At 49.3% G+C, this 26,634-nt stretch overlaps 9 protein-coding genes, 1 non-coding gene and 1 pseudogene across 10 annotated transcripts in view; 9 read left to right on the forward strand and 2 right to left on the reverse strand.

Moving 5' to 3' along the window:
- LOC110047930 (uncharacterized) overlaps positions 1-26,634 on the forward strand; it is a 42,892-nt gene that overhangs the window by 15,967 nt on the left and 291 nt on the right. The window lies entirely within an intron of this gene.
- On the forward strand, positions 1,412-2,136 carry LOC149114694 (uncharacterized). The gene has a single exon (XM_089284165.1). It carries the CDS (start codon positions 1,669-1,671, stop codon positions 2,071-2,073), a length of 405 nt encoding a protein of 134 aa, XP_089140291.1. The 5' UTR covers positions 1,412-1,668; the 3' UTR covers positions 2,074-2,136.
- Positions 2,429-2,500, reverse strand: Trnah-gug (transfer RNA histidin (anticodon GUG)). Its single transcript has one exon. It is a non-coding gene; the product is annotated as a tRNA-His (tRNA).
- On the forward strand, positions 5,913-6,740 carry LOC149114696 (uncharacterized). The gene has a single exon (XM_089284168.1). It carries the CDS (start codon positions 5,913-5,915, stop codon positions 6,738-6,740), a length of 828 nt encoding a protein of 275 aa, XP_089140294.1.
- On the forward strand, positions 8,179-9,415 carry LOC149114697 (uncharacterized; annotated as a pseudogene).
- LOC149114698 (uncharacterized protein F54H12.2-like) lies at positions 11,813-13,287 on the forward strand. The gene has a single exon (XM_089284166.1). It carries the CDS (start codon positions 11,877-11,879, stop codon positions 13,257-13,259), a length of 1,383 nt encoding a protein of 460 aa, XP_089140292.1. The 5' UTR covers positions 11,813-11,876; the 3' UTR covers positions 13,260-13,287.
- LOC149114699 (uncharacterized) lies at positions 14,479-15,159 on the forward strand. Its single transcript, XM_089284169.1, has one exon. It carries the CDS (start codon positions 14,482-14,484, stop codon positions 15,139-15,141), a length of 660 nt encoding a protein of 219 aa, XP_089140295.1. The 5' UTR covers positions 14,479-14,481; the 3' UTR covers positions 15,142-15,159.
- LOC149114700 (uncharacterized) lies at positions 15,374-16,222 on the forward strand. Its single transcript, XM_089284167.1, has one exon. The coding sequence runs from the start codon at positions 15,379-15,381 to the stop codon at positions 16,207-16,209; it is 831 nt and encodes a 276-aa protein (XP_089140293.1). The 5' UTR covers positions 15,374-15,378; the 3' UTR covers positions 16,210-16,222.
- On the forward strand, positions 16,485-17,639 carry LOC149114701 (uncharacterized). The gene has a single exon (XM_089284170.1). It carries the CDS (start codon positions 16,485-16,487, stop codon positions 16,980-16,982), a length of 498 nt encoding a protein of 165 aa, XP_089140296.1. The 3' UTR covers positions 16,983-17,639.
- On the reverse strand, positions 19,075-21,635 carry LOC149114702 (uncharacterized). The gene has a single exon (XM_089284180.1). The coding sequence runs from the start codon at positions 20,260-20,262 to the stop codon at positions 19,444-19,446; it is 819 nt and encodes a 272-aa protein (XP_089140306.1). The 5' UTR covers positions 20,263-21,635; the 3' UTR covers positions 19,075-19,443.
- Positions 22,743-26,509, forward strand: LOC149114703 (uncharacterized). The gene is made up of 2 exons (XM_089283877.1): positions 22,743-25,760; positions 26,444-26,509. Exons 1-2 carry the CDS (start codon positions 22,782-22,784, stop codon positions 26,507-26,509), a joined length of 3,045 nt encoding a protein of 1,014 aa, XP_089140003.1. The 5' UTR covers positions 22,743-22,781.

Below are 26,634 nucleotides of genomic sequence, written 5' to 3' on the forward strand. Positions count from 1 at the left end.
GAAGAGTTTCTGTCAGCATCCCTGTTATTGCTGTCAAGTTCCGAAATTTTTACAGAACCTTTCTTTTCTCTCACCACGAATATTTGCCCGCCTTATACGATAACTATAGCTTCATCCGCGTGGCGAACTTTCGCTTCTTCACTCATTGATGTATTTTCATTCGTTCTTCGCTGTTTTCGCTTTTTCGAACCGGTCCATGGTTTAAACGTGGTCTATGTTTACTTATAACTTAATAGAGACACGCCTAATATCAAAAATGCTGGGTAGTCAGAACAACAATGCTGATCAACTGAGTAGTCAATTCGTGACATCCATATAGGTAATTCCCGCGAAAATCGTCTCGGTTGATTGCATACGCGCCATAGGGCTGTCAATCAAGAGGTAAACTTTTACTTCCGGTGAAAACGTAAAACCGCCATTTCTCCGCCAATATTTAGCCTTTTTCAAAAATTTTTTTCAGAAATTAGAGATTATTCTTCGACCTCTATTTTGACCCAAAAATCCAAATTTGAAGAAAATTGCCGACCCGAAGGTATACTGTAACCTTAAATCACGCTTCTAATGCACATCTGTTTTAATATTTTTCGCAAAACGTAGGAAAATGGTAGAGAAAGAAATCTATCAAAGAAAAAACAGGACACACCGAACGTCCACGATCGGTAAATTCACGCAAAGCTGTAGCAGTGGCCACTACGGCACCATTGTGGTTCATTTCCTTCCGTTAGCGCGTCCGCGCTAGAAGAGTAACGTGGCGGCTTGAAATTTGCAATGAGGCACTATTGTCTCAAATTTAGGTTTCTAAAGATGTTTAATCCGCAGTCGAAAACCTTTGTAAGTATAGGAATAATCTTTAGAACACCGTAATAAACACGTTATCGGTCTCTTCCAACACGTTTCACTTCAGAGTGTTATTAAACACTGATTTTGTAAACCAACATTACTGTTCAGTGTGAGGTCGGCCGGAGAGAGAGCCGTACGAGAAAAGTGTCATTATCAAAAGTACGAGTTCAAAATGAAGTATATTATCGTGGCCGTTTTCATTGCAATCTTCTTAACGGTTAGCGTGCATTCAGCGTCCGTTACGTACAGCATTTCCAACGAAACGCTGACTGTCGATGGCACAGCTGACGTGATATTGAACATTTCCTTAGAGGGTGTGTGGGACAGTTTGTCTCAAGGTAAGAAACACTGACCATCATTTTTGTCGAGAAAGCTCTGATTAGCTAGAGGTATATTCGCTCATAGTCGAGTACAATGTCTTACTCAATGTTACAAACTTACTAATTGCGGAAACGGGGTACCGCCGAAGAAATAAAAATAAGAAATCTAGTCTACTTGTAAGTTGATTACGCAATCTTCGTTGCATTTTGTCTTCTACTGAAAACTCTGAGTAGTGAAGGACGCTGATAGGGGCCGTAACCAATCAGCGTGCAGGGATTGTACCACGTGACCAGTTTTTTCCCATACATTCTCTTAAATTTGAAAATCCAAGATGGCCCCTTGGTGAGCAGAAAATGGCGCCCGTGACGTCACAGTTCGCGCATGAGCAGATAGGGCAACATGAAATCGAGGTTGATCAAAATGGAACCAATGAGAGGGTTTGTATAGGGTATAAAAAGGTTTTTGAGTTGGTGGAGTTGGCATTGTTTGTGGATCGGTGACAAGAAGATGTCTTCGGAGGAGAGCAAGACGAAGGTGGAGGTGATTAGTATTCCTGCAGGAGCGTTGCCAAAGGACATTCCGAGAGAGGAGTTTGCGGAGAGGGTGTTGGAGGCCGTGAAGGATAGTCTTCTTGGAAAGATTATGAAAAGCTCCGTTAGGGACAGTACGGATAACCTCCTGAAGAAAGAGATGACGAAGCTGGCGGATGAGGTGATCAAGTTCAGACAGGCCATGTCAAGGAAGATGTTGGAGGACGAGTCTCTGGATAAAAAGGAACCTGTGTGTTTGGAGAGGTTGCCAGCGAGTTTTGAGGACGGATGGAAAGAGTGGAAGAGCGGTTGGGGCAACAGAGAAGAGTTGGCGTACGCGGCATTTATCGAAACGATGACGTCACCACAAGAATCGGAGTGAAAAAATTTTTTATTCATGCTTGTAACAAAAAACCTAATAAAGATCCTTTAACGAGAGAATGTACATGGTTTGTTGCGTGATATTTTTCATCGTCTCTAGGGCTTGCACGTCACCGGTTCCCAGGTGCACGAGGGATAGCATCATGGTTTGTGGGGTGAGAAATTCTCCGTGAAAGCCTGAGGAGGATTCGAACACGCGTCCGAAGGGCCAGACCTTGGAGAGGTCTCTTCGCATGTACCAGGGGTAGGGAAAGTGTTGGGTGAGGAAGAGGAGCATGACATCTTCGTCGGGGTGGGGTTCGTCCAAACGGATTTTACAGGCCAGGAGTCTCTAAAAAAGAAAAAAGAATTTTTAATGCCCCGACCAGGAATCGAACCTGGGTCTTTGAGGCCACAACTCAACGTCTTGACCATTAGACCATCGAAGCGCTTACCTCTTTAGGACTTGGTTTTGGGGTTGTCATCGGGAGGCAGTCCGAAATTCACGGCTTTGCAATGAGGGCAGAGTCTTTGGGAGGGTTTCAGCCACCAGGTGTGGAGGGCTTTACAGCTTCCGTGAAAGAATTGGTCGCAACAGGGTGTCAGGAAGTAGTCGCTGATACTGTGATTAGGAATGTATCCTTCCTTACACCATATACATTCGGGTTTGGGAAATCGAGACATGGAGTCTGAAAAGTAGAGCAAAAACAACTTTTTTATTGGGCACACCACTACTTAATTGACAGTGTGGGACGTGTGCACGGTCCTATTGACCGGCGCCCTCTTTTTCTTCGGGATAACAATCAATAAACGATTTGACGTGATTGACACGTGACAGGGCCTGGTTGTAACCGTTTCCAAGGAAGACGGGTTCGTAACAGTCGGTTTCCAGATTGTGGTACATGCCATAGATGACCCCGCAACAGGTGGCGTAGACGCACCCTAGTCCCCATTCTTTTCTCAGAGGTCCCGTGATCGCGCGTACGAATTTGGTGTGGGTCCCATTCCTACTCAATTCTAGGATGGGTTGGCGGCAGCAGGGTCTCAACTGTTTGCATACGTGACAGTGGAGTTCGGGTTCCATGTCTAAAATTGAAGTAATTGTTGGTAAGTGTTGCGGACCCAGTCTACATGAATCACCAAATCATTGGTATCGTCCTCGTCAAGGACGCCCAACCTCTCTTCCAGCCCCAGGAGATCTAGTTGGTCCAGGGCTACCTCGATAAAACCTGAAAGTTGTTCTAGGTCCCTGTACAAAGGGGTCTCTTCTTCTTCGTCGTTCATCCACTCTCTCACCCGCTTTTCCCAGGTAGTCAACTCTACGTTACACCGCTCTAACACTTCCATGCTATACTCACTTGGTACTTTGAGAAGCCACAGCAACGAGAGTATCCACAGTCTTCTGTAATGGGCGCTCATACAAGTTGAAAAAAACTCAGAGTGAAAGTGAACGGTCCGACTCGTTTGTTTTATACGCACGGTATAATGGTGTCCAGTCTCTGACCGTGAGTGGGTGTGGTAGGGGGATACCCCCTATCCCCTGGGTCGGGGGTAACACGTGACTTGGTCTTGAGCTGTGATTGGCTGGACGGATCTGCATAAAGCGAATCCGCGTCGCCCCCGATCTTCACTCTGAGTTTTAAACTTGTATTGAGCGTCATTATGGCCTTGAGGGAGAGATACTTGCAGAATGATTTCAGACCGAGAAAGCCCGATGTCACCTATGAAGAAGCCATTGACCGAATGGACGAGGCCTGGACCCGATTCTATGAGTCCATGAACTTTCCCATCCGGGATTTGTTGGCGGGGCGACGTTGGCTTGTGGGCATCAGGGATTCGAGTCAGCTCGAGGTAATGCTCCACCAGATCTTATTTTTCATGGATGAGCAGAGGGAAAACTGGACGCGGAGTTTGTTCCAGTACCGTAGCATTGAGAAGTGTTTCGGCAGGACCTTGTTTAATGCGATCTATGCCATACGCAAGAACATTGTATGGGACGTGAAAGTGAAGCCTCCCGTGGACCGTATTACGTTTCACCGAATGATGTTATGTTACGGTTTTGAACCATTTCAGTCCACGTGGACTAAGAGACAAAAGAAGACAGCGAGACGCTATGTCAATGTGATTAACTTTTATTACAGCGTTTTTAACAAATGTAACCAAGTAACGATGCGATCGATGATCGATGCGGAAGACAAACTACCCAACATGTAAAAAAAGAAATGTGAATTAAAAATCAGAGTGTGTTTTTTAAAAAAAAACTGTGTCTGTCTTTTCTTAGTTTGGGTCCTGTCCATTGATCAGTTTGGCTTCGGCGAGTCCTCGCGGGTATTCGTCGATCCATTGGAAGAACTGGCAGGTGCGCTTGGGACACTTGAGATAGAGCCTGTCTGGGTTGGACTGGGAGTGGGAGGTGGCTAAGACCAGGGACTTGTTGCATAGACATCGGAAACGAGCCGGGTCGATGTTTCTGTAGCAGGGGTGGGTCTGTTCTTCGACGCGTCTCAGGTAAGTGTTCACCTCTTTGACGCCACAGGTCACATAACACTTGGTGTAGAATCTGGAAGAGGGACATCGGTAATACTCCCACCAGGTACCACCGTCTGGGGTTTTCACTCTTCCATATTCCATGGGTACCATGCAACGCGGGCAGGTGGGATCTTGGGGTTTCAGTTGGTTCAGGAACTGATCGGGGTCGAATTCCTCCAACACTTGTACTTCGGTGGATTCTCCTCGGTCGTCCACTTCAGGGGGTACTTCTACGAGGTCGTCTTTCTTGAATTTGCCGAGTCCCAGGGGTTCCAGTACTTGCAGGACTTGCATGGTTCGAGGAGGTGAGTCTCTTATCACGGTCATGCATCCGCCTTGAATGGCAGGTAGCTTTGAGTCTGTGAAGATAGAGGTTGAGTTAGTATCCCAACAAGGTGTTTTCCCGTCGCATGGTTTCTAGGATGTGGGTGGTTTTTCGCACGTTTTTGGGGGTCAGTCTTTGCCTTCGCTTGTCATGGTTACTTTTCATTTGGCTTTTGACTTCTTGGCGTTGGATCGAAAAGACGCTCCACGGTTGCGAGAAGCCTTTGAGAGGGACGGTGGTCCAACTGACGGAGTCCGGGGTGATCTCTTTGAAGAGGACGCGTTCGTTGAAACGGAGTCTGGTACGAGGTTTTTCGAATAACCATCTATCTAAGGTGGATTGTAGTTTACCTTCTCCTCCTTCCACTCTGTTGGGTAGGAGTAGTTTCGGTTTCTTACGCGCCTCCTTCTTTTTGGACGATTTTTTCTTTTTCCTGTCGGGTTCGACGTGTGAATCCATGACGACTACTGTTGAAAAGTGACTCGTGATGGAATGCGTGGTTCGACTTTATGGTCGTTTTTGACGACCAATCGGCGACGTGTGGTGTGATGGGATCATGTGACGGTCTTCGTTCCGATTGGTGGGATTTGAAAAAGGGCGCGTGATCCGGGAAAGTACGGAGTGAAAAGTGGATCCGCGGCGCGGGTATAAAAGGAGCCCCGTTGGACGCGGTGAATCATTCTCGACTTGCTCTTGACGCGGTGATGACCTATAGGATTTTGAATGAGAGAGCCGTGCAGGAGATCCTTGAAGATCTGAGACAGCAGTTGAATCGAGTTTCTGACGTTTTGGATACAATCGAAAAAGAAGGCGAAAGACCGTTACATGGGAAGATAATTGACTTGGAGTTACGTCTTGTCTCCCCTTTGTACTATAGGCTTCAGAGGCACTTGATTGACTGGTGCGACCGTAGTTGCTATCCTCATTTGTCGGGCTTGGAGATCACGAAGCGAGCGGATCGAGAAGGAAAGAAGTTTAACGAGTTTGTCTGAGGGTGGGGTTTCAAGATGACTTACTATAGCAACTCGAACCAGATTCGGGACCTCGTGGAGCGGATCGTGGGTCAGAAGGTACACACTTTAGGAGATCTCGATGCCATTCCGGATGCCAAAGTGGACATGTACATTTTTGACAATCTCTTCGAACCGTTAGGTCAAATACCCGATAGTCTGTGGTCTTTCGAGCTCTTGATGAGACGTCGTCCTGACTGGGGTGGTACGATTTTGGAGATGATGAAGAGGAACGAACATGTTTACCTTGTCTGCGGTGAGTGGTGTCGCGTGATGTACAGAAGTGGTAGCGGTCAATTCAAATTCATTCATTGTCGGGATCCCTCCCTGGACGCCGAGCGTGCCTGTTTGATCGCCACGGATCACCTCACGTACATGATGAGCGATACCATCCGTGACCTGTTTGAACCCTTGCGGTTCGCTCGTGACCTATCGCGACGGGTGTTGGAGTCCGACAAGAGTCCCAAGGTGGAGGAGATACTGACGTTCAACAGGTGCGCTCACAAGGAAACGTGTCTGAAGTTGGAAGAGTTGATCTACGATATCATGCGTCAGCGTGATATGTGGAAGGATCGGTTTTTCTTCCGTGCCCTTGAAGCGGATGAGGATGACCTGTGTGGTGAGTGTCGAGAGAGTATGCGTCAAGCATTCTATGTGAAGGGGGACGAGGAGGAGACCCTGAAGTGGAGACCCGGTAAAGTGGGTTGTGATTGGAGAAATTGTAAATATTATGCCATGGATACCTATGAGGAAGACTGTGATAATGAGTACGGTCAAGATTGTAAGAACACTGAATATGTTCAATACTTTTCAGATTCAGACTAAGTCTTTTTGCCTTCTTTTTCGTTTTTAGCCAATCAGAGTTGTTTTTTCGTAAGAACCAATCAGGCACGACGTTTTTTGTACATATAAAAAAGTGGAAATAAAAAATTGGGTTCAAATCATTATGTCTCATGCCTTGAGTTGGTTGATCTCGAGAGTGTGTGCGACCATGGCCGATCGATGGAGTTGGACGACCTTGTGTTCCAAGTGTGATAGAGTCTACGAGCGATACGGTAAGGGTGAACCCATCCCGTACGACTTCAGTGATTCGCCCTTGGAGGTGTTTGACTATACCGACGTCGAACCCAACGTGATGCGTTTTGTGGTTTATATCTTGTGGTTGAAACGGCAACCCGATTCATTTAAGAAGTATCTCGAGGTACGGGAGCAACGTTTCGAGTTGTGGAGACAGTGCATTTACAAACTTTATCGACTATGAAGAAGAAAGGTCAAAAGAAGCAAAAGCCGCTTTCGACCGGGACGTTACTGGGACGGTATCGGGATCCTTCTAGACCCGGTAGTCTGGGCGGTCTGACGCGATTCGCCAAGGCCAATAAGATCTCGGTACGACGTGCTCGCGAGGTCCTGCAACGGGATTTGGGGTACACGTTGCACAAACCCAACGTCGTCGTTTTCCCAAGGTCCCGGTGGTGGTGTTCGGCATCGACGAGCAGTGGACGGCCGACCTGATCGAGGTGATCAATATCTCGAGGTACAATCGAGGGTATCGTTACCTCTTGACGGTGGTGGACGTGTTTTCCAAGCACGCCTGGGTCCAGCCCTTGAAGAGCAAGACGGATAAAGCAGTGACGGAAGCCATGGCTAAGATCTTGAAAGGAGGTAGAAAACCCATCAATCTCCAGACGGACGACGGGAAGGAATTCTACAACAAGACGTTTCAGGATTTGATGAAACGGAAAGGCATTCATCATTTTTCGACGCGCGGGGATACGAAATCCAGTGTGGTGGAACGATTCAATCGGACCCTGAAAGATCGTTTGTACCGATACTTCACCGTGAAGAATACGATGACGTTTGTGCCCGTGTTGCAAGATCTGGTCCGAGGGTACAATCGATCGTATCATCGCAGTATCAAGATGGCTCCCGATCAAGTGACTTTAGCCAATAGCGAGGACGTGTGGGAGACTCTTTACGGTAAAAAGAAAAAGGGAAAAACATCGAGACGCCCTTCACTGAAAGTCGGGGACCGTGTGAGACTGAACAAGAAGTTCCGTCAGTTCAAGAAAGGGTATTTACCCGGTTGGACCGAGGAGGTGTTTGTGATACGTCGGGTGCGTCCTGGGAGGGTCACTACGTACAAGGTGGAAGAATGGGACGGCACGGCGGTCGAGGGCACGTTTTACGCGCAGGATTTGCAAAAGGTGTCCGTGAAAGACGACGATCTGTTCCGCATCGACAAGATCGTCAAAAGGAAAGGGGATAAAGTCTTGGTGCGTTGGAAAGGTTGGCCAGTCAAGTACGACAGTTGGGTGGATAAAAAAGGCTTGTACGTGACCCAAAAGCCCAAGACGAAAAAATGAAAGACTTTTACGTGCATTTGTTGAGCAATGCCAGCACGAACGATGTTCCGGACAACAAGGCCAACAGTTTCAAGAATCGTCTACCGTATCCGCTCCTGTTTGGCTCCGACAAGGAATGGAAAGTGGGCTTGGCGAGCGTGTCTTACCCGATCCCGCCTGCACGACCGCATCAGGTACCGGTCCCTCAAACGCACGACTTTGAAGACGACGACTATGTGTTCGGTATTGAGTGGACCATTGAAACGTTCGTCTTGCAATCCCACGGTTCGACGTGGCGTCCTGGTCTATACATCGTACCATTTAAAGTCACTGGGAAGGAACTGAACCGTGACCGACACAAAGTGACGAGTGGCCGATCTCTCATGCAATACCTCATCAATCGTTTTCACGAACGCCTGTATCATTACATGGATCACGCCAAGGAAAGTCTACGAGCGCCGGACGGGGAAAAATACTACCCCGTGTTCCGATGGGAGGGCAACGATTTGATTATCGACAACACCGATACGTTCCTCAACGAGTCCGGATACAGACGTCGTCCCAGAGTGTTTTTTGGTCCTAAACTGGTCAAGAAGTTGGGTTTGATTCGCGAGGAAGCGTTTTACTCCGTTCACATGACCATGAACATGATCAACGTCTTTCCCGACGACACCGTCCCTTCTGATTTCAAGAGAGACTGGGTCAACGAACATGACCTTCGTAGCCGTAACTTTTGGGATTTGAGCAGCAACGGGACGTAACAGCTCAGTCCTTATTGCAACTGGCGCTTCAGTTACTTGGACGAGGAATACGCCAAGACCTATCGCGGAGTCGTCGTTCATCCGGACCTCCCTCCGCCTCGCAGTCCCATGTACCTGTATTCGAATGTGGGTCGTAGCACGATCATGGGAAATCGAGTGACGGATCTCTTGAGAGAAGTCCCCCACGACTCGACCAAGACGACGCACGAACCGACTCAGATTCAATATAAACCCGTGCGCAGCAATATTTTGGATATAGTGGAGGTGCAATTGGCCGAGAACGACGGAAGACTAGTGGACTTTGAATCGGGCGTGACCTCGTTGACATTACACTTTAAGGATGAATGAGTCTCCCGACGACTTTTACGTGCAACTGCTGAGCAATGCCAGCACGAACGAGTTCCCAGACAACAAGGCCCAAAGTTTCAAGAACCGTCTGCCGAACCCGTTACATTTGAGAGAACCTGGTTGGAAAGTGGGTATCAGCGACCTCTCGTTTCCGTCCGCGACGCGTAAGATGGGTTTGAATAATTCTCTTCTGTTTGAAATCTGGTGGATCGATATGGTGGACGCGACTAGAAACATTTACACGCGGGTCCCTGGATCGACGCGAGAAGGCGATTTGGATTTCACGCCGAGGAATGGTACCGAGTTACTGAACGCGATACGAGATCGATACCTGCATAGGTTGGGAGATCGAACGGATGTCGACGTGACCCTGTACAAGAAAAAGAGCAAAGCCGACGATCCCACCGAATTGCTGTACACGGTCATGCATCGGGCCGAGCATGGAGAATGCATCCTGGACAACTCGAGAACGTGCATCAGCCTCCTGATCAACGGTAAACGCGTCTACCCCCGAATGTCCATCGGCATCGAGTTTGCCAAGAAGATGAAATGGGTGAAGATGGGATCATTGCAAAACGGACGACCGGGTTACGTCTTGGGACCCCACTTGAGGAAAGAATTTCCCAAGGGAGTCGTACCCACGGCCACGGACTTGGTCATAGGACAGAATGACGGGGACGAACTATTTTACAAGATCGACTCGGACACCTTACATTTGAGTTGTTTCATCAATTGGGTGTTCACGGACCTGGATCGCAGTTACGCAGAAGCGTTCGGTCACGAGCGTCGTTCCTTGTTCGTGTATTCGAATGTGGGACAGAGTATGGTGACGGGGAATCAAGTCACGGATCTGTTGAAACAAGTGCGTTACGATCCGGAGGCGGTCGACCTTCAACCGAGACACATCCTATATCTACCGGTGCGTACGGCCGTGTTGGACATTGTCGAGACTGAGGTGTCAGAGGAAGACGGACAACTGGTGGACTTTGCGTCGGGTGTCACCACGATCACGTTGCATTTCAAGAAAGGATGAGTGATTTTTACATCAGCTTACCCAGTCACAGCAGTAAGAGCGAGTTTCCGGAGAACAAGTCGAACAGTTTCAAGATCAGGTTACCCAATCCCATACGCCTGGAGGGACATGGATGGAAAGTGGGGTTGTTTAGCATCGCCATGCCTGATGCGCACGTGACGCTGCCTTCATTCACCGATTCTGGGGATGACACCGTCTTGACTCATATGGCCTGGAGACGAAACGATCCGAGTGGTCGCATTATTTATGCGGAAGCTTACTTCTCCATGAAGGACCTCAAAAAGGTGTTCTACAACGTGGACGGTGTTGGACTCATGAAATCCATGATCGCCTTTTTCGAGCGACAACGCGTCTTCGCGTTCAACGGTCCCAAATTAGGAGCCAAATATGTCGGAAACGATGGGAAAAGAACCTACATCAAGTTCAAGTGGGAGAGCGAAGACCTAGTCATAGACAACAAAGACATCGTACGTCCTCGCAGTCAAATCCCTGAATTCAATGTCAATGTTGAACTGGCTTGTAAAATGGGATGGCTCGAAAAGAAAGACGGTGGTGGTTACGATCTGGGACCTAACTTGCAGATTGAATTTGTCGACGATGTCATTCCAGACATCAGCGCCGTCGGGGACGTAAAAGACAAAGATGGAACCTCTGTCTTTTGGAATGTCCACTCGGATAGAGGAGATGAAGATTTTTTAATACTCAGCATCTTTTGCAATTGGCGTTTTCTGAACCTGAACGAAGCGTTTGAGAATGTGATCGGAAGCAGTTCGCGATCTTGCTCATCTACTCTAACGTGGGAGGTGGAAGTGTGGTGGGAAATCAAGTCACGGATTTACTGAGAGAGGTCAACTTGATTCGAAGAGGTGAGGGTGTTCAGTACATCGAACCCGTTCACGTTCAATATATTCCAGTGCGCAAGGAGGTACTGGACATTATAGAGGTGCAAGTGGCTGAGGCAACTGGAGAACTGACGAACTTTGGAGCCGGCAATACGATCGCGACGTTACACTTTATGAAATCACGATCGGGGGAACTTTGATACGGTTTCATCCCGACGGATACCAATCGGGGTCTGGCATATTCGGCCAGGTTTGGAAAGGCATCAAGAAACGAGGTCCCGGCATTCTCAAGGACGTTCTGAAAGAATCGGCCATGGAGGGTCTGAAAGGTTTAAAATCGGGCGGCAAAGGAGGAAAGCCCAATTGGAAAGGTGCACTCGCCGGGTTAAAGCGGGGAGCCATACGCTCCGGGAAACGTAAAGCAAAGCAAGAGCTCCAAAGCTTTTTGGGCAGTAAAAGAAGAAAAGATCTGTTTGGATCATGATTCCCATCTACTCGAGACGCGTGAGACGTCTCCCCGGAGGGATACGCACGTATAAAGGGGGTTCGCTCTTCCGGAGACGCTCAAAACTCCCAGACTACCGTTGGGTACAGTCAGCACTGAGAAGGAGACGAAAAAGACGCCGTAGACGACGATGACGGACCTCGTGGCTCATGCTAGGTCGGCGGGGGTTCGTAACCCCCGCCTGGACCTGTTCACCACTCCTCCCACGGATCTCAGCATGTCCTCGCGACGCGAAGTGAGAATCAATCCGTTCAATACGGGGATCAACCCAGTGACCTTCCAAATCGATCCTCAAGAAGACTTTATAGACATGAACGAGAGTTTCTTCGAAGTGGAGTTGGCCGTCAAGACAGCTGCTGGAGCTAATTTGGCGCAAGCGACTCTTGTCGGACTCGCCAACAATCTGGCCCACACCCTCTTCAAACAGATCAATGTGAGATTGAATGGTACTCTCATCAGCCCCCAGACCGATACTTACCACTACAAAGCCTACATCGAAGCGCTGTTGAACCACGACCGAGACGACGGTGAATCGATCCTGACACCAGAGGGTTTATACAATTGTCTCGGTGTACCCAGTCGCGGAGAAGCCGATGTGATGACGGCCAATAAGTTGGATACGACTCACGCCGATTATGATGCCTTACCCCAGGATCTCAAGAACATGGTTCAAAGTCGAATTCAGTTTTTTGGTGGAAAGAGAGTGACTTTGAGGTTCAAACCTTACCTGGAAGTGTTTTATCTCAGCAAGTTACTGGTACCCGGTGTACAGATCCAGATCGACATGTACTTCAACCCCCCAGCTCTGTGGGCCGTCCAATGGGCCGGTGCCACTACTCTCAGACTGACTGAAGCTGATGTGAAAGTGAGATTGTTCCTGTCTCAAGTGAGAGTGACTCCCTCAGTGTACCGAGAACTCATGACCAGCATGAAAGGCGGAAGAGTGGCCACTTACCCCACGGTGAGAGGTGAAATTCGCACTTACTCTCATCCAACTGACAATCGTCATTTTGAGTGCAACAATCCTTTCCACAGTAAACTACCTAATCGGTTAGTGGTGGCGTTGATGAAACAAACAGCCTTCAATGGAACTGTGACGGTCAATCCGTTCTCCTTTGAAAAATTCAATCTCGCTTCCATCAAACAATTGGTGAGAGGAGAAGAGTACCCCTACGAGACCTTGGAGCTCAAACACGACGATGACAGTAAAGATCTGAGAGGTTACCAAAGATTCCTCCAAGCCTCGGGAGTCCTGTGCAGAGGAAAAGGAAACATGGTCCGGAAAGAGGACTGGGGACACGGCAAGAGATGCAACCTGTTTGTATTTGACAACACAGCCAATGGATGTTTGGACAGTCCAGTGTTGAACCCCAAGCAGGAAGGTGAGCTGCGTCTGGTGATCGATTTTGGAGACGCCCCAGGCTCAAACCTGACCATCTTGTTGTACGGCGAATTCGAGAACATGCTGGAGATCAACGAGAACCGAGTCGTCCTCTACGACGTGTACCAATGAGAGAGAAGAAAAAATGGAGAAAGTGGCCTTGAATAATTTACAGTTGGATTATTTGGCACGGACGAATCCGTCACTCTGCTGTGTTTTTCACCGCACGGTCCCTTGCGATCGGCTTCCAAGGACAGTCCCTCAAGAAGGACCGACCGCTTACATCGTGAACACGGACCCTCACGACAAACCGGGATTTCATTGGATCGCTTTGTGGGCCGACAAGAACAAGTGCGAGATCATGGACAGTTACGGTCTGCCGTTGGACACGTACGTCACCACCGGACCGATCCAAGTCTGGTTGGATCGTCATTTCAAGTACCAGATTCACAACGGCAAGAGTCTACAGTCCCTATTCAGTCAGAGTTGCGGCGGTTACGCCCTGATGTTCCTGATCGACCGAGCCGAAGGTCGTGACATGAACGAGTTCTTGAATCGTTTTAAGAAAAACGAGTTTGTGGAGAACGATCGTAAAGTAGGACAGATGTTAGAACGTTTGATCGTGGACGAGTTGGATTGGCTCAAGATTTGTGAAACCCCGTGTCACCAGGACACGTGCGGTTCCTACAGAGGAGTGCGTCATTTGTTATAAAGTAAGCTGTTCGAATAAAAAGTGTTCATTTTTGAAAAAGAGGTTGTGTGGTAGTCATGGCTCTTCAGTTTCAAGGACATAGACATTTGGACGACGTGATAGCCAGGTTGGAAAAACGCTATGGAAAAGCGGGTGGAAAAACGCCTCAACCCAGTGAGGCTCATTTCAAGAAAAACCAACCGCCAAAACGACAACTCAATCTGAAAATACTTCAACCTGCCAGAAGACAAGTGTCTTTTCAACCGCCGTCCGTCCTGGACACCGGTGCATTACCGGCGACTGTGACCACGCGTAGGAAACGCAAGAGAGCCGCACCCGCCAAGCCGAAGCTTTCCGAGAAAGAAGATAGGAAAAGAAGAATGAAAAAGAGGCATTGGTACGAAGACAAGTTCGGAGACTTGAGTAAATTCGCCAAGAAACCTCGAAAAAAGAGATCGGCGCCTGCCAAGCGTCCCAAGAGAGCCGCTGCCAAGAGAGCCATGGCCAAGATCAGGAGTCGTGCCAAGAAAAAACCCATCTGTTTCAATCGTAGAGTCACCCTATTGGGTCTGTTGAGACGCATCCCGGCTGTCAAGACCCCATTGGCCAAGTTGTTCGGATAAAAAACGGAGCGTCTCGAGACCCTGGACCATTTTCAAGATCATGGAACGACGCAAAGCGTTTCAATTTCACACTCCGTCGAGTTTGTTGATAGCGGGGCCGTCGGGGTGCGGCAAGACGGTGTTCACCACCAAACTGCTCTTGGAGAACGGCGACTTGTTCCAACAAACACCGAAGAGTATTCATTACTGCTACGGATCGTGGCAAGATGGTTTCCAAAAGCTCAAGAAGGGCGGGGTCAAGTTTTACGAAGGCATCCCCGACAGCGACCACTTACCACGATGGTTTCCTGGAGGGGGTGTGTTGGTCTTGGACGATCTGATGGACGAGGGTGGTAACGACAAGCGCGTGTTGGATCTCTTCACCAAACACTCGCATCATCGGAACATCACGGTGATTTACTTGTGTCAGGATCTATTCCCTAACGGAAAATTCGCCAAGACCATTTCCCGCAACGCTCATTACATCGCGGCCTTCAAGAACCCTCGGGATCAGTTGGGGATACGAAATTTACTTCTGCAATCGTTTCCCACGCAATGGCAGGAGGTGTTGGACACGTTTCGAAAGGTCACCGATCGACCTTACGGTTACATGCTATTGGATCTTCATCCAGCCAGTCAGGACGATCAACGCGTCCTCAGCCGCGTGTTAAAAGACGAAGGATTCGTCCGATGCCATCAGTTTGCGACACCGTCATGCTGAGGAGCGAAGTCGAGTGGTTTCCTCTTTTCATTGTCCTATGCAAGACCAGACTCAAATACTGCATGAATCCCCATGAGCTGGACTACGAACCGATGAGACAGGTCACAGAATGCGAGAGTTACCGTCAAGTGAGGTCCATCATAAACGCATATAACGGTGAGGGTTTCGATTATTTGGTTCATAAGCAACGAGAACTCGCCGAGAAGAAGATAGAAAGAGAAAGGGGAATGGATAAAAATGAGCTCTTATGGTAGTGATGATTTCAACCTCTCGGCTCTGGAGGATTATTCGCCTTGGAGTCCATTGGCTCGAACGAGTACACCCATTCCGTCTGCAGCGGGTGTGGGTGCGAGTCTGAACACTCCTCCTTCACCGCTATCGTCACTGCCGACACCACCCCTGCCCAATGTCTCGCCCGTCGGAGTAGGCACTCCTGGCGCGGGTGCGTCACAGACCAACGTCACGGTGGGTGTCGGCAGTGCTGGATCCGTGTCGCGCTCCAATGTCACGGCAGGTGTCGGTGCACCCAGGATAACATCCGCCACACCTTTGGCACACGCTGTTCGAGGAGGGAAACGACCGAGACGCGTCCCACGTCAAAACACACCGACGTCCTCCAGTGATTCCGGCAGCCGCAGAAGAAGTAGCGCTAGTGGTAGCGGTGGAAGAGGCAGAGGCAGAGGCAGAGGCAGAGGCAGAGGCAGAGGCAGAGGCAGAGGCAGAGGCAGAGGCAGAGGCAGAGGCAGAGGCAGAGGCGGAGGCGGAGGTGGAGGCGGAGGCGGAGGTGGAGGCGGAGGTGGAGGTGGAGGCGGAGGTGGAAGTGGTGGTGACTCCACACCGCCTTCATCGATTCGATCGGGTCGCGGAGGAAGAAGAAGAAGTCGAGGCGCCCGTGTTCTCGACCAAGCCCAGATGCAGCAACAATTGGAGGAGATTTTGCGCCAACAACAACAGACGGCTGCGGGTCGACGAATCGCAGGCATCACGACCACGAATACGATCACGACTACCTATAAGAACGGACAACGTCCTACGGTGACTCGCAATTCGACCAGTGTACGAAACTGAGAACAACATGTTGAGAAGCGAAGTCAAGTGGTTCCCCTACTTCCTGCATCTATGTCGATGCTCTCGTTCCTACTGGGATGCGACCAGCATGGATCACGAAGACATGAAACGTATTGCAGACGAGTGCGATAGTTACCGACAAGTCCAGGATATCCTGAACCAATCCGTAGAAACCGCCTTCAAGGACGAGATCTGGGAATACGAGCAACAAGCCAAAAGGATCGAACGTCCCGACAGAAAGTCAGACTACGTTTGGCACTGGTTAGAGAAGAGTCATGAGTACTTCGGTCTGTTTATTGGATGAACCTTTCAACACCGTGGTGGATTTGGACGTGTTGAGACGTTTGGACGGTTTGTACGCTTTCTACCACAAGTACTGGTGGTGTCGAAGGCAGATGTTCGGTTACTACAAATTGTGCAACGCCATTCTCAACGGACTGGCCTTACTGGTTGCGGCAGCGAGCATCGTCGTGGGATCCGTGTGGAAAGATGGGTACGTGGCGGTAGGATTGACGGCCTTCGCCGCCGCACTGAAAGGATGGAACGATTTCAAGAAGTATTCGCTCAAGATGGACATGACCCAATTCGCTTACACGACGTACGAAAAGACATTGACTGAACTGAGGAACTACGCTCTGGGTGGCGTGGAGGAATTGGATGGATTTTTGATCAAGATGCAAACGTTGGACGACGTGGTGACGGATTTCACACCTCCCACGTACGACCGATACCTTCGAGACTACGAAACACGATTCGTTCACGCACCTCTATAAAAATGGACGCGCGATCCCCTTCGTGAGTCATTCAAGGTGGAAAGCCGACATGGTGAGGAGAAGGCGAAGGAGACGGCGAGTGGGAATACGTAGAAGGAGGAGGACCCAAAGGGGAAAAGGTCTTGGTAGCATGATAAGCCAAGCATTCAAGACGCTTGGACATTATTACCAAAGGGGAAGTAGTATGAATAATTGGCGGTATTGGATTCCCTGAAAACGTTCAGACGTGCCTCTATAAAAAGGACACGTGATCACCTGCCTACGTCATTCCAGTGGAAAAGTGCGTACGTGCGTGTCAGAACACGACATGGTGAGGAGAAGACGAAGGAGACGGCGAGTGGGATTACGTCGAGTAGGAGTAGGAAGAAGGAGGGTCCAAAGGGGAAAGGGTCTTGGTAAACTGGTCGGCACCGTGGCCAAGACGGTGTTGAGTCTTCTCGAAGACTTGTGAATAAAAGAGCGGGACGAACCAACCGGACGTTAGACGTGAACGATGAAGCGGTTGCGACGACAACGTCGTTTCTTGACGAGCGTCCTGAAAGAAGCCAATCGAAATAAACGTCAACGGATGTTGCATTACGCCGACAGAGATCAGATCAACGCCATCAGCGAGATGGTTCTCAATTTGCTGAAAAAGAGGATCCCCATCGACGCAACGACTTATGGGAAACTGAAAAGACATAAAAAGGTTCTGCGCGAAGTGGGTAGACGCAAAAACTCCCTCAAACGTCGAAGAGAGCATCTCCTCACCCAAAACGGAGCGGGGTTCTGGAGCGGATTACACGGTTGTTTCAAAGCATGTTGTGTACGGTGAAAGGACGCAGTGAAGACGGTTACCCACTGGAGGGGATCGACGTCATACCCAATTTCCCGCCGAGAGAAGATGAGTCCAATACCATTCCTAAACTCGTGCAGTTGTTGCAAGATGCCAACCGTCGCGAAGCCCGATGGAAAGACTCGTACGAGTTCTTGAACAAGAGGTACCACGACCTGTATCAAGAATACATGGCTTTAAAGTTCGGTGACTTCTGCCAAACCTATCAAACGAAACGAGATACCACGCCGCCCGGTGGGTGCATCGAGTTGTGCAGGGAGTGCGGTAAAGGCAAGCGAACCGTTCAAAGTCTTGAACTCGAGTTGGAAAAGAAAGACGAATCCATACGGTACTGGCAAGATTGTTACGAGACGGCCTTGAGAGAATTGTCCGAGTTTCCTGACACCAACTTGAGTCAGGTATGAACGAAGTCATGATGGTACCCGTTCAAGAATTCAATCGTTTGCAAGATTATTACAAGGGTAAGATTACCCAGAGCGCCTTGTTGGACAAAGCGGGACGTTTGGCCGCCGAAGAAGATCTCATCCTGAAAGACAAACGTATCCCCGCCAGCATGGCCGTCAAGATGACCAAACCCATGGCAAACGAAGAAGTCAAACTGGTGAAACGTATACGGACGGGTGTACGCGGCACTCCCACGTACCAAGGAACGATAGAACCCGAAGGCATGGCCGACGCACCCGTCGAACGTCTGTTGAAACAGATCATGAAGGGAGTCAACCAACCCCCCGCAGCCCCCGTGGTCATCAAGCAAGAACCCGCTACACCTTCCACGTCAGGTTTCAAAAAGGAATTTAAAAAACCATCCACGTCAGGTTTCAAAAAACCATCCACGACAGGTGGTAAAAAGAAAGTCATGTCCGAATCGCAAAAAGAGTTCTTAAGATCCATCGGTGTCGCCGAGAAATACATAGACGACGACGGTGGTTACAGTCCCAAGGGCAAGGGCAAGGGCAAGACGTACAAGAAGTCCAAGATGACAGAAGCACAAAAGTTACAAGAAGGATGGGAAGATTTCGAACCTTGGAGAAAGGGACTGAAATACGACTCTGCCTGAGACAAGAAAAAAACGTTGGAAATTGTAAACTTTATTGTTGATGTTGTAATCATTAAAAATTACACACTTTGTTGTTTTTTCAAAAAAGAGTCTCTTTTGTTTTTTCTTCTTCAAGTCTCGCAATGCATGCCATTGTGGTACAGAGTAGTCGAGGCATTCGGTGTCACAAACAAACGCTCAAACCTTATTTGGTCCCCGAACGTCGACGAAGATATGAATAACAACCTAAACTTAATCGTGGAGGTGAATTCGAACACCAAGAAAGGGGTGTTGAAATAAAACATGCGATACACCTCCATGCGTATATGATCGTACGAAATGACATTGAGGGGAAAAAACACGGTGCCGTGTATGTACATGGGACTTCGAAACTCCGAGGATCGCACAAAGGCCTCCACCTCGCGATAGTACTGGAACCACACCGTGACAGGAATGGGATAAGGCAAATGATTCCAGGAACGCGTCAAGGAATTGTGCGTCTCGAAGGGTTTTCCATGGTCTCTCATATAGGTAAAGGCGTCGTGAATCATTCTGCGATGAGTGTCCACTGTGAAATGAAAAAAACAGTGTCAGGTCCATAGTCCATCCTCGTGGTAAAACGAGGGACCCCCAGGAAAAGGGAGTAGACACAGTTGTAGAATCTCAATGTCCCTTTGTCCCTCCACGCGTCTAAAGAAGAGTCTGAACCTTTGAATTCGGATCAAGTTATACGTATAATAAGGAGTGTTGTAAATGAACAGACGGTACATATAACTTCTAATCTCTCGGGTCGGTTCCACGGGGAGACGCATACAACCGTGAATGTACAGGTCTCGATCCAGATACAGAGTCACGAAATTTCTGATAAAGGTATAATAACGTATCCAAATGCCAGGGTCAATGGCATACGGTAAATCATTCCACAAGTACGACCCCTCGTGATGACAGTGATAAGGTCTACCCTCACTACGATATCGCTCCAACTCTCGATCCATTCTAACTAAACGAACATTCGCACCTGCCGGTAACTGGGGCTCCTCATAATCATCTTCCTCGAGTTCCTCGTCGATTTCCAACACGACCTCGGGTTGAATATCGTCGATCACGCGTCGGCAGTTGCCGCAGGTCAGAACCCGTCTCTCCATCTCCTGGTAACAACGTCGATGCATCCACACACCGCAGCAAGGAGTACGCTGGCACGAGGTCATAGTATCGATGAGAATATCTCTCTGACAAATAAAACACACCTGTTGAATCGGTGTTTCCTCGGGTATCTGACCCTGAAGGCGACGACTACGTCTCGGTGGTTCACCGTCATCGTGTGATCGTGCACGCCGACGCCGACGACGTACTCGTCTCGGTGATCCTTCGGGGGACTGACTTCGACTGCGCCTGGATTGAGTCTCCATCACCAAAACCGAAAAAATGCCAAATGCGCACCTCGCTTTATGTCAATCATGCACCAATCAAACGAAAAAGGCCGACATCACGTGTGCAGGGTAGACCCAGGGGATAGGGGGGTATCCCCCACCTCACGGTCGGAGACTGGAACCAGGTCGAGTGCAACCTGGGATCCAGTTTTACCGTAAGTATAAAAAGATCGGCTCGAACCGTTCACGGCACTCTGAGTTTTTGACTTGTATCGAGCGCTTAGAATCATGGCACAGGAGCTGACCGACGAGGAGATGAACCAACAGATGGATCAACATGAAGCAGTGAGTATAACGTGCACCCTATGTAAGACAGTCATCCCTAGAACCCAAACCTGCTGTCGTACCAAGTGTTGTCGTCACTACGTGCATTTCGATTGCTTCGCCAGGGCACTCGATGATCAGTTGTTGAACAAGGGGGTGACACATGAAAAGTTGCACTGTCAAATCTGTCACACACCGTGTATTCTAAGTATGCTCGTGGCCTCCCTGGACAACTGACCCATGGAACTGAGACTCGCCGTCGCCTCCTTGACCCTAGAGTTCTACCTCCGTTTGGACTTGAGATTTTGTTTCGTTGTGTTTTGCGGTTACAAATTCGCACGACATCTGTCACGCCTTGTTCATCACCTTCTTTTCGTAGAGTTACTGGGATTGGTTGCCGCCCGAGATCCAAGTGTACATAATCTCACTCGCGGAGTCGCAACTTACCCTCGAGTGGATAAGGGAAATCGAAAGAGAAATGAGATTCTCCAAATGGTTGGAGAGACCCAGACCCGTCCCGTTCAAGCAACTCATGTTCGACACCCTACCTATCATTTTCGATTACAGAGTCACTGGAATCGTCTCCCCCCTGAGATACAGACCTATATCGTCCGACTTCGAGAGTCCCAGTCCCTCATCGAGAGGCGCGAACGTGAATCGTGGAGAGAGCTTTGTAACGAGATACGAACCTTTGCTAAGGTCCAAGCTAAATGGGGACTAGGGGCTCTCAAAGTCAAGCTAGAGACATGTAGACTGAAGTTTTGCCCCCAAGGATTGGTTCCAGGGACACATCAAAAAAAGCATATGATCGTATCGGGTTTCTACAGAGACGCCCAAAATGTCCAGCGAGAAATATTTTTAGGATACAGTTTTAATGGTGCTTACTACAGAATCGATGACGTTAAGAGACTTTCACTCTTTTAGAGTTACTGGGATCGACTACCTCCTGAACTACAGAACTACATCATGCGCTTAGCCAGGAATCAAATCCTACTCGAGCGCGGAAGAAACAAAAAGTTACGTCGTCTTCTCAAGGAAATAGTAGAATACGGCAAACTGAAAGAACAATGGGGTATAGGACACATTAAGATTGTGACAGTTCGATGTAATTCGCCATGTTGTGTAAAAAAGAAGAAAGAAGACAGATTCACATATTTGAAAATATACGGATGTTACATTGACATTGATGATAAGCCCCAAAAAACATATTTGTCTTGCACTATAAAAGAGGCCAAGAAACGCGCCCCCATAGAAAAGACTTTCATCTACCCCGTCGCTTATCGCTCCACTAAGTATGCTCATAATAGGTGGTTAAGAAAGCGTTCCCACTCTCTTACAGAGTCACTGGGATAGGCTACCGGAAGAACTAAAGTGTTACATACTTTGCCTGACAACCTGGCAGTGCATACGCGATCGGAGGAACAATAAACCATTGAGTCGACTTCACAGAAGAATCTTGGATTATGCCGAACTGAAAAGACAATGGGGCTACGGCCACATACAAATCAAAAAACAGAAATATACAATGAAATCAAATTACGGAGGCAGATCTTATTTTACGGCTTTCTATGGTTATTACATCAATCTTAGTAACAGGAAAAAGAAGGTCTATCTAGAATACACTTTCAGAAACGTGTTCCATAACTTAGAACGTAAAAAAGCGTCCCTGTTCGGTCCTTTCGAGGACGCTGATGTTGATGTTGAATAAAAAAGCGATGTTCGTAACATTTGTCTCTTTCGTGTCTTTTTCACAGAACAGACGGACCCACGACGAAGCCTTCTTCGACGATGACGATGACGATTGGATCTTTGATCCGGCTCTTGACCGAGTGATGATCCAAACCGGAGGTGGTAGCAATACAAGACCCCTCCTAGAATTTGAATTAAGACCCGTAGGCGCTCGACGTAACTGGAGAAACGTCCTCAACAAACAACGATTCGAAGCCACGCTCAGACAACACAGAGACGTGACTCCCAGGGACAATCTAGGCCAAGAATTGACTCACGCCCTTCAACGATCCATCGAGCAACAAATCGCTCAGGATCCTACCCTGAAACCCAACTCCACGGTCCACTTCACCATGCAGTCCAGTGCCTTCACGCACGCCTTTCAATCCACCACCTTCATCGTGCGCGAATTCGAAGAAGGGAGTGAAAGACTAGACACCTATCTCCAGTCTCTCGCGGCCAAACTCAACTCCAACGAAGAATTCGCCCCCGACGACACGTTTACCATGGAAACCACTTTCATACGCACCCCAGGTCCAGGGCGCGGGAACGGAAAACGATACAAACCGAGTTGCGCCGCCGTACGGGGAATCGTCAAACGGTCGCGCGTGACCATCAAAAACAAAGACAATCTATGCTGCGCTCGCGCCATCGTCACCATGAAAGCCCTGGTAGATGCCGACATGAATCCGCGTGACCAAGATTACCACAACCTCAAACAGGGGCGACCCGTCCAAGAGCGATTGGCCAAAGAACTCCACCGTCTAGCCCACGTCCCCGAAGGACCTTGCGGCATTCCCGAACTGCAACAGTTTCAGGCCGCGTTACCTGGGTACCAACTCAAAGTCCTTTCCATCGATCCGCCCCACATGCTCATCTACGCGGGACCCGAACCCTCAGACAAGATCATTCGACTCGTCAAAGAAGACAGTCACTACGACGGATGCAACTCGTTTAAGGGATTCCTCAACAAATCCTACTTCTGCGACGAATGCAATCGAGGATACGATCACGACGACTTTCATCGTCATCCCTGCGACGGCAAATGGTGTCCCGCCTGCAAACGAAAAGACTGCCCCGATTTCCTAGAAGCCAAACGACCCCTAGCACGTGGCAAGTTTCCCGAACCCACCTCGATCTGCCGATTGTGCCACAGAAAATTCTTCGGAGACCAATGCTACAACTACCACCTGCAACGGCGGAGCCTCAACATTCACTCCATCTGCGACACTTACAAAAAGTGTCCAGACTGTTGCCACGTCTACGAACCAAAACACAGGACAGGACGAGGAGGCGACCATCGTGTCCCCGATCACAAGTGCGGATGGGGCGAATGCCACATCTGCGAAAAGAAAGTCTTCCTACCGACGCACCGATGTTACATCCAACGCATCCCCGAAGACGAAGACGAACCCAAAAAGAAACGCGTGTCGCACGACGAAGTCAAAGGTCGACCCTTCGAAGAACCCGAACCCGATGATACAGACACGCGAGTCTGGGTGGACCGTGATCCGCCCCTTCAAGTGTACTGCGACTACGAAGCCATCACAGACGCCGAAGGGAATCAGACACCCATTCTACTCTGCCTAGAAGACGATGAAGAGGATCAATTCTGCTCCTTCTACGGTCCCAACTGCACCGCTGACATGTTCGACCACCTCGAATCCCTCGCCGTCGACGTGGACGGAGACGATCGGGACGTCATCGTCCTCTTTCACAATCTCAAAGGCTACGACGGGATGTTCATCTTGCAACACTGTTACGCCACGCATCGAGAAGTCACAGACCAAATCACCGTTGGCACCAAGATACTGTCCCTGAGATCCGACAGACTGACTTTCAAAGATTCCCTATGCTTTCTCCCGTTCCCGCTGGCCAACTTTCCCGCCACCTTCGGAATCCAAGAACTGTGCAAGGGATTCTTCCCGCACAAATTCAACACCCTAGAAAATCAAGAGTACGAAGGACCCATGCCTCCGCGAGACATGTACGATCCCGACGGCATGTCCGCCAAAAAGAAAGCCGAATTCGAACACTGGTACCAAGAGAAAGTCAACGATAACTACCATTTCGTCTTACGACAAGAAATGGAAGCTTACTGCGAGTCGGACGTCAAACTCCTCAAAGCAGGCTGCCAAAAGTTCCGGCAAGAATTCAAACAAAAAGCCGACTTTGACCCCATGGAGAAATGCGTCACCATCGCCTCCGCCTGCAACCGATTCTGGCGCAAGAAACTCGTCCCGACCCACACCATCGCCTCCAGACCCCCTCGAGGATGGCACGGGGCCCGATCCAATCAGTCCGTCAAAGCCCTGAAATGGCTAGCATGGCAAGAACACCTGTTGCAACACACCGATCAAGGCGATCGTATACGCACCGTGCGAAACGGAGGTGAAGTCCGACTAGCCAATCAACTCGTGGACGGATACGATCCAAACACTCGAACCGTCTACGAATTCCACGGATGTCTATGGCACGGATGCACTCGCTGTTTCCCACGCCAACGCGACCGATATCCCATCTGCCACACCGATCGCACCCTACAGGAAGTCTACGAGTCCACGCTCCGCAAACACGACCTTCTCAGTCGCCAAGGCTACCAGCTCCACGTCAAGTGGGAATGCGAGTGGGACCTGGAGGTCAAAACCGACCCAGATCTCCGTCGGTTCCTAGACACGTTCCAAATCGTCGAAACGCTCGAGCCACGAGAAGCCTTCTTCGGAGGGCGCACGAACGCTGTCAAACTGCATCACGTGACCGACGTGACCCAAGGAGAACAAACCAAGTACGTCGACGTGACGTCGCTCTACCCCTGGGTCAACAAGGAATGCGAATACCCCATAGGACACCCGCAAGTCATCGTCAACCCCCAAGATCAAGACATCCATCACTACTTCGGAATAGCCAAAGTGGACATACTGCCGCCTCACCAACTATACCATCCCGTTCTACCTTTCAGGCACGGAGGTAAACTCACCTTCCCACTCTGCCACTCGTGCATGGAACACGAAATGAACAAACCACTCCTGGAGAAATCGCATCACTGCCCTCACACGGCCGAGCAACGCACGCTACGAGGGACCTGGTGCACACCCGAAATCCAGAAAGCCGTTGCCCTGGGATACACGCTCAACAAGATCCACGAAGTCCACCATTTCCCACCAGAACAACGCCGTAAAGGACTCTTCGCCGATTACGTGAACACCTGGCTAAAAATTAAACAGGAATCCGCTGGGTACCCCAACTGGTGTCACACCCCCGAAGACAAGGTGCGGTACGTGCAACAATACCGACAGAAAGAAGGCATCGCTCTCGATCCGACCATGATCCAGAAAAATCCCGGACGCAAAGCCACCGCCAAACTCATGCTCAACTCATTCTGGGGCAAGTTCGGTGAAAACCTACACAAACCCACCACCCAAGTCGTCTACAACGCAGCACATCTCTTTGACCTCGTTTCCAATCCCTTCAACGACATACGACAAGTCAGAATCGCCAATGACGAAGCCCTAGAAGTCGTCCACGCCGAACTCAAAGACAATCAACCCGATAACGGACGAATCAACATCTTCGTCGCCGCTTTCACCACCTGCTGGGCGCGTCTCAAATTATACAGCTACCTGGAACAGTTAAAACAACAAGTTCTCTACTTTGACACCGACTCTGTCATCTACTCGCACAAACCAGGTCAAGCCGATGTCCCGCTAGGCGATTACCTGGGCGAGATGACCAACGAACTCGACGACGGCGATTTCATCACCGATTTCACTGCCGCTGGACCCAAAAACTACGGATACAGAACCCACCAAGGTAAAGTCTGCTGCAAAGTCCGAGGCTTCTCACTCAATGTACGAGGATCCAGACAACTCAATTATGACGTCATGCGACAAAATCTACTCGACGAACTCACACAACCTCTCGATCAACGACGCAACATCAACGTCGTCAACCCCAACTTCTTCTGGAGAAACCCAGCCACCAAACATCTCAGAGTCATCACACGAACCAAACGCTACGGACTCGTCTTCGACAAACGCGTCGTAGACACGAACACTTTCATGTCGTTTCCATACGGATACACACCATTGTAATTTTTTACTTCCTGTCATCAATAAAAATCAATTTTGAAACTCACTTCCGGTCTATCGCCTTATTTGGGCATACGCAGCGAGCTGTGACGTCACGGGCGCCATTTTCTGCTCACCAAGGGGCCATCTTGGATTTTCAAATTTAAGAGAATTTATGGGAAAAAACTGGTCACGTGGTATGATCCCTGGCTCCTGATTGGTTACGGCCCCTATCAGCGTCCTTCACTACTACTCTGCTCTTGAAATAAATGCACATGATTCTGTTTTTACT

The sequence above is a fragment of the Orbicella faveolata genome, unplaced genomic scaffold (genome assembly GCF_042242905.1).
Source record: "Orbicella faveolata isolate gen_17 unplaced genomic scaffold, um_ofav_v1 contig_13, whole genome shotgun sequence".
In the NCBI taxonomy this organism is placed as follows: domain Eukaryota; kingdom Metazoa; phylum Cnidaria; class Anthozoa; order Scleractinia; family Merulinidae; genus Orbicella; species Orbicella faveolata.

Bases quoted from the DNA above. Each gene is read 5' to 3' on its own strand.
- LOC149114694 (XM_089284165.1), top strand. From the start codon at position 1,669: ATGTCTTCGGAGGAGAGCAAGACGAAGGTGGAGGTGATTAGTATTCCT.
- LOC149114696 (XM_089284168.1), top strand. From the start codon at position 5,913: ATGACTTACTATAGCAACTCGAACCAGATTCGGGACCTCGTGGAGCGG.
- LOC149114698 (XM_089284166.1), top strand. From the start codon at position 11,877: ATGACGGACCTCGTGGCTCATGCTAGGTCGGCGGGGGTTCGTAACCCC.
- LOC149114699 (XM_089284169.1), top strand. From the start codon at position 14,482: ATGGAACGACGCAAAGCGTTTCAATTTCACACTCCGTCGAGTTTGTTG.
- LOC149114700 (XM_089284167.1), top strand. From the start codon at position 15,379: ATGAGCTCTTATGGTAGTGATGATTTCAACCTCTCGGCTCTGGAGGAT.
- LOC149114701 (XM_089284170.1), top strand. From the start codon at position 16,485: ATGAGTACTTCGGTCTGTTTATTGGATGAACCTTTCAACACCGTGGTG.
- LOC149114702 (XM_089284180.1), bottom strand. From the start codon at position 20,262: ATGGAGACTCAATCCAGGCGCAGTCGAAGTCAGTCCCCCGAAGGATCA.
- LOC149114703 (XM_089283877.1), top strand. From the start codon at position 22,782: ATGGAAACCACTTTCATACGCACCCCAGGTCCAGGGCGCGGGAACGGA. The intron at 25,761-26,443 runs GTCAGAATCGCC...GGGCATACGCAG, and splicing joins CCTTCAACGACATACGACAA to CGAGCTGTGACGTCACGGGC.